The following is a 6,532-nucleotide window of genomic DNA, read 5'->3' on the forward strand; positions in this document are numbered from 1 at the left end:
GTACTGTAGCTTCAGCTGCCATTAAGATTTGATTTGCGACATGATTTACAGCATTGTCTATAGGCTGAGTGATAATTGTTCATCTGTTGTCGCAAGTGTTCCATATTTTGTCCAGTCAGCTTTATGGAATCTACATCTTTTTTGGCCATCGTGATGTGAAACATCATTCGTTAATATTTTGCAGACCACAGGGAAAGGGTCGCTATTCAGGGGATTATTCAAGATTGTCCATTCAATAAGTGAGTATAAGGCTAATGAACATATGGAGATGCCAATTTCAGAGGTTGTTCCGGTAGGCAAATGGATGTATGTCTCGACTTCAGTATTCAGAAGTGAGAGATTTTGCTCTTCCAATAATTTTTCGATCAATTTTCCCTGTTTGTCTTGGTGGTGAGATCCCCACAGGGGGATGATGTCCATTTATATCACCCATGATAACGACCAGCAGTGGTAGCTGGGTCACTAATGCTTCAAGATCTGCATATGCATACTCTTGATTTGGGGGAAGGTTTTTGATTTGATTTGATTTGGTTTTTTATGGCGCATTGGCAGCTAAGGCCATAATGCGCCAAGTCAAATTTTAAAATGCTTTTAAATATTTTGGTAGCCAAGGCTACCACGTCAAACATTTGTGTTAAAAAGGTATAATAGTAAAAGCATAAAACTTAGAGCTTTGTATAAAAATTAATAAATTGTAAAAAATTAAAGACGTCAGACATATTGTGTCTGTCACCTATAATCTGACTGAGTGTAAATGGCTCAGTCATATTATTAAAAGCGGTAAAATACAAGCGTCGGGCTTCTATAAAAACAGGACATTCTATTAAAATATGACGAACGGTTAAAATAACATTACACATCACGCACATAGGTGGGTCATCCGCCCTCAGCAAGTAGGAATGAGTTAGATGACTATGACCTATGCGGAGCCGAGCAAGAACAACTTCCTCTCTTCGGACCCTGTGTAGACTGGACTGCCATTGCGAAATTACAGGCTTGATTTGATGTAATTTATTTGTGGTCTGTCCGTGCCAAGAATCTTGCCATTGGGAAAGCAGTTTAGAACGTATTATTTGCCTGTAGTCTGTATAGGGGACTGACAGGCAATGATTATCCAGGGAAATGGCTGATTTGGCAGCAGCATCAGCTGATTCATTTCCCCGGATCCCAATGTGGCTTGGGATCCAGCAAAAGCGAATATCGAATTCTAATTCCACGAGAGAAAAAAGAATCTGCTGGATCCTGGACAGGATCGGATGAGGGTTAAAACCCACCGATACCAGAGCCTGTAACACGCTCGATGAATCGCAGTAAATCATATACCTCTGGTAGTCGCAATTTTTAATGTGATCTAGGGCTGTTTGTATTGCATGCAACTCTGCAGTATAAATGCTAGTTTCTTGTGGGATCTTATAGGATATTGTTTTGTGAGGGAACACAACAGCAGATCCCACATGACATTCTAACTTTGAGCCATCTGTATAGATTGGCAGAAAGTCAGAATACTGCTGTCGATGTACTGCAAAGAGTTGCTGGTAGACAGATGGCGGTGTAGTAGCCTTCTCCCAGATCTTAAGGGAGAAGTCGCAAGTTGGAAAATGAGCATGCCAGGGTGGAAAGAACTGCCTTGGTGACTGGGCAACATTGTCTACCGTCAAGTTCAGCTCATTCATTGGGGGAAGGTAAAGTGAGACCAATGAGAATGTAAACTGTACTGAGACTCGTAATGCAACTGCTTCCAAAGATGTTTGTAGTTGTAGGCATTTACATGGAATTCTGGAGTTGATTAGAATAGCCACTCCCCCATGTGCTTCACTGGAAGGAAATCGATATTTTCTGTAACATAACAGTTCACTGCTATGTTTATTGTGGAGTTAGATTAGTTTCTTGAAAGCTGACACCTACTGGCTGATATTTATTAACTAAGTCACGAATGTCATCGATGTTACTGCGGAAACCTTGACAATTCCACTGTATTATTGTACGCATTATATTGGCTTTGTATTTGTACCTTTTTTTTTGTGAATGGTGGTCTGCTTATTTCGTTCAGGCTTTTTATTTTTTTTTAAAGAAGTATAGACGAGTTTCCATCTCTTCCTTAGCATGTAGTTCTAAGATCAGTTCCTCTAGCTTCTTTTTTGTATGTATCCATGTGATCATGGATAGGGTTTTTGTCTTCTCTATCTTTTGCATTTGTGAATGGCTGGGGGGCAGAAGATGCATCTGGCGGAATTGTAACTGGTGCGTTGATGGCTTGATTGGAAGTTGTCATTGAGAATGACATTACTGATTGAACGAGCCCAATCAGATATAGAGATGTTGGGAGGGACTATAGCATTAGTTTGAACTGCAGTAGTAGTGGTGGTAGCAATAGCACTTATCTGTTTTTGTTGGACAGTTGCCACGTATGTGCATGTTACTGTAATTGGTGGTATTTGTTTCTTTACATCAAGATACATAACCTTATGTTCAGTTTTGTATCATATTTCACAGTCTTTGGAATAAGCGGAATGATTGCAATTTAGCACTGTAAAGACTGTGCAGAACATTCAGTATGGATATGATGTTTAGACTCAGATGAAGCACATACTGCAGTCACGCGACATAGTGCATGTGAATGCCAAATTTATGACATTTGAAGCATCTGATAGGGTTTGGTCTATAGTCAGACACAACAGTTCAAATAGCTGGCTTTTACAGAATTTGGTGGATTTGGCAAATTGAAAGTTAGAATGATGGTTCTGGTTGGAAGTAAAGAGCCATCCCTTTTAATTAGGATTCTCTTGACCTGAATAATGTTTAGCTCTGAGAGTTCTTGTTTAATTTCTTCCTCAGATACATGTAGAAGATCCCATTCTGTTATAACTCCTTTTGGGTAGTTTAAGGTGGCATGAAGTGACTTCTATGGGAGTTCTTCCAAACGTTTTCAATTTAAGTAACTTCTCAAGCGTGCTTGTGTTGTTTCAACAAGCAGGTCACCTGATTTTAGTCTGCGAACCATTTCTGGTGAGCTAGCAGCATTCTCTAAGCATTTCTGGATCGAAAAAGGAGAGAGCTTGCTGACTGGCTGATCAGTCAAGGAATGTATTATAAGGAGGTGAGGCCAAATATTCTGGTCTGTATCCTTCTTTTGTCTCTTACCATAGGAAGGGTTGTGATCTTCCTGCTCTCTAGAATGTGATGGGGCATTGATCCTGCAAGAGTCATTATTGATATAGTCCATCTTTGCTCCTTTCAGCCCTTGGTGGATTAATTTTTCTGTCATGGTTTCCGGCCCTCCCACAGGGAGGCAGGAGCAGTGCCTGGTGTGACCAAGCAAAAAGTAGTGGGTGTTAGTAATAAACTATGAGGAAGAAAGAAAGGTGGCTTGCCTTAATTGCTCTGTACAAGTACTTTTGTAACAAGAGCAGTTGTGAAATAGATTTCTTAACGACAGGAACATAAAAGAACTGTAAATCACACTGGAAGCACAGAGAAATTGCTCGGTCACAATCGCTTGCCACCTATGGCTATGAAAAGTAGATGAAACATTTTTGGGAGTGTTATCCCAAGAATGTTTCAACACTTGAATGAATTGATTGGATTGCCTACAAATACCTTTAGTCAATGTTATGGCTTAGTCTACAAATATTTTTAGTCAGCTGTAACACTGACTAAATCCTATGGTGACTTACGGTTTGGACAGGTTTTAGTCAGTGATGCAGCAGCACATCACAAAATGTGCAATACATGCAATGACAAGTAAAATTCCACAAACATCTTTGTGAATTCCATCTGATCCAAAACTGTGGTGGACTAATGAGTGCATGGTAGCTAAGAGAGCATAAAACAAAGCATGGGGTCACTTTTGACACTAGTTCACTAAAGAAAGTCTTATAGCTTTCGAATGCCTGTGTCCAAGAATGACATTCCAAAATTTGGAACATTATGGTTCCTTTTTCAGAGGATAAATAGTTAAAAAAAAAAGTTAATTAAGATATCTAAATAGTATAGAATTTTCTGAACACAAACTAAAGAGAATGAGGAAACAAGGAAGATATTGTCCAACTTGTCAACTGGACTCAGCTGATACACTTACAACACAAAATCACGAATAACATTTTTGGGCGAAGGTAAAGAAAGCCAACACGAGAAACATCGGATAACTTACGCGGAAAATTAGTTTCCTGATACGGCACTCTAGCGCTGCTCGCTCGGTAAACAGACAGTAGGTGTTATCGGTCTGGAGCAAAGTCAAGAACAATATATTGATTGACAAGTAGACGTGGAAAATGATGTGCTGATTGGTGCATGAACACAATACATGATAACATTGGTTTAGTATCACTTTAGTAGCACTAATGGTAACTTGCCCTAATAAAAAAAAAATACATTTTTTTTATGACTGTATTTTTATTTTTTTGTGCAATAATATGCCCTAATGGTGATAAAAGGTCAGGTTACCTCCACTTGAATCCCATGGAGCTTGAAACCCTCCTGAAATGGAGGGGGTAACTTAACCTTTTTTCTTTAGAATCATGGTGGACTAGCGCATAAATTGTTTATTAACAAAATATTAATTTTTTATTACTGTATTTTTATTTTTAAGGTCAGATTACGAAATATAACAAAAAATAAAGAAACCTTTTTCTTTTTTCGTAACCAAACCTAAATTAACAGTATAGTAAAAACAATAATGAACTCCAAAAATTTGCTTTTAATAATGAGAAAAAAACATAATGAAGAACTTAAAAATTAACAGAACGAAACTTTTATTAATTTAGTTTTCATCAATAAATCAACCGTTTTATTTTCCTTACAAATTTCTTCCATCTTTAAAAGATTCATCGCTACTATTACCTGTTTACCGTTCATCACAAAACTGTTATGCACTGTTCTTTACTCATAAATACACATTATAATGTCAACCAATGACTACACAGTAGTTTGTCTGTCACACCCACCACCAATCATTTCATCGTTTGCCATGCCTACCTGTCAATCAATATATCCTTCTCGATTTCGGCTCCAAATCGATAACACCTACCGTCTGTTTACCAAACAAGCAGCGCTAGAGTCCGTTGTCAGGAAACTAATTTTCTGCGTAAGTTATCCGACATTTCTCGTCGTTCTCATGTTGTCTTTCTTTACCTTAGCCACTTTTTGTAGTACTTTTGGCACAGTCTGACACTTTTGCTGAAACAGGTTCACTGATGATTCTAAATTTGTCTTTGCAAAACTAGTATTATGAAGATAAAAATTCCAGAGAGAAATTCTAGAAATAAACTGACTTCTAGTAAACACAGAAAATAGATAAACAGCAAACCAGGTGGTGGTTTTGAATGTGTTAAATGTCTGATATATTGTATATATCCCTGTCTTCAGTTAAACACAATATTCTTTATTCAATATTAAAAGGTATATGCATAAAGATATATGCATATACCTTTTAATTATTTTTTTAATTTAATTATTTTAAAATATTTTTTTATTTTAATATTTTAATTATTTTAAAATTTGATTTTTTTTTTTTTTTAAAGAAAGACTTCTTTGCTGGTTTAGTTTATTTACTGTATCAAGGTTTAAGTATCCTTCCTACATTCTTAATTTTCAATTGTAGCAATATTTCTTTTTTCTTTTGTACAGCGTCACTTATCAAATGATGAGTTTCAAGCCATTTTTCACATGACAAGATTGCAGTTTTATCGTTTACCAGAGTGGAGGAGAAATGAGCTAAAGAGACGAGCTAGGCTCTTTTAAGAAACAAATCAATTACCATTAATGGTGCAACATTTGTAGTTTTATATTAGTTTCTTTGGAAGAATTAAGTTTTTAGCATTTATGCCATATTAAAACTTTTAAGTTCAGATATTAAAATTCATATTAAAAAAAGTAGAGAAGTTTTGTGTGTGACTAGTCAGATTTATTTTGTTAATTATGTGAATCTTTAATTGTGTAATAGAATTTGGTATTTCACCCTATATATTTTTTGGATAAGCCATCACTTAATCCAAATTCATTTTATTCTGTCACAGTGTGGTATCCTTCATTTTTATATATATATAAAAAAATTCTCTTAATGTGAACTCTCCTCCTTTACATCAGTAAGAGTAAAAAAATTTCAAATTATAATTAAATAATGAAATCCAATACAGTACATTTGTCATCACATGAATATGCAAATTTTTAGCTGATCTTTTTATATTTATACATCTACTAACTTTTGTGTATATTTTTTAAAGTGTGGTTATTTTTTAATACATATCTATGCTGAAAAATAGAAATATAAATTTTATAATACTTATTATATATATCTTATATTTAGTACAAACAGTTGTACCTATATATGGAAACAGTGGTATTCCCATTAAAAAAAAAAAAAAAATCCCACCTATAGTTTTTTTCTATAAGAAATTTACTCGGCACACTGCATGTCACTAAAATATAATTATATAACAAATCTAACATCTCAGTTCTGTTATATTTGTTATATAATTTTAATTCACAATGAACTAATATGTAAACACCTAACAGAATTTTACATTGATAAAGA

The 6,532-nt window shown here is 35.4% G+C and overlaps 1 protein-coding gene across 5 annotated transcripts in view; it reads left to right on the forward strand.

The window, feature by feature from the left end:
- The window catches only part of LOC150078418 (actin-binding LIM protein 3-like), a 528,875-nt gene extending 522,808 nt beyond the window's left edge, over positions 1 to 6,067 (forward strand). For 4 of the 5 annotated variants that reach the window (XM_090384937.1, XM_090384935.1, XM_090384936.1 and 1 more), the window contains one exon: positions 5,626 to 6,067. In XM_090384937.1, coding sequence (XP_090241063.1) covers positions 5,626 to 5,739 — 114 coding nt within the window. In that variant the 3' untranslated portion in view covers positions 5,740 to 6,067. The remainder of the gene's footprint in view (positions 1 to 5,625) is intronic. The other variant, XR_016547624.1, reaches the window with a different exon arrangement.
- The last annotated feature ends 465 nt before the right edge of the window (positions 6,068 to 6,532 follow it).

The sequence above is a fragment of the Mastigoproctus giganteus genome, chromosome 11, assembly GCF_048544385.1.
Source record: "Mastigoproctus giganteus isolate SK-2022 chromosome 11, ASM4854438v1, whole genome shotgun sequence".
Taxonomy (NCBI): domain Eukaryota; kingdom Metazoa; phylum Arthropoda; class Arachnida; order Uropygi; family Thelyphonidae; genus Mastigoproctus; species Mastigoproctus giganteus.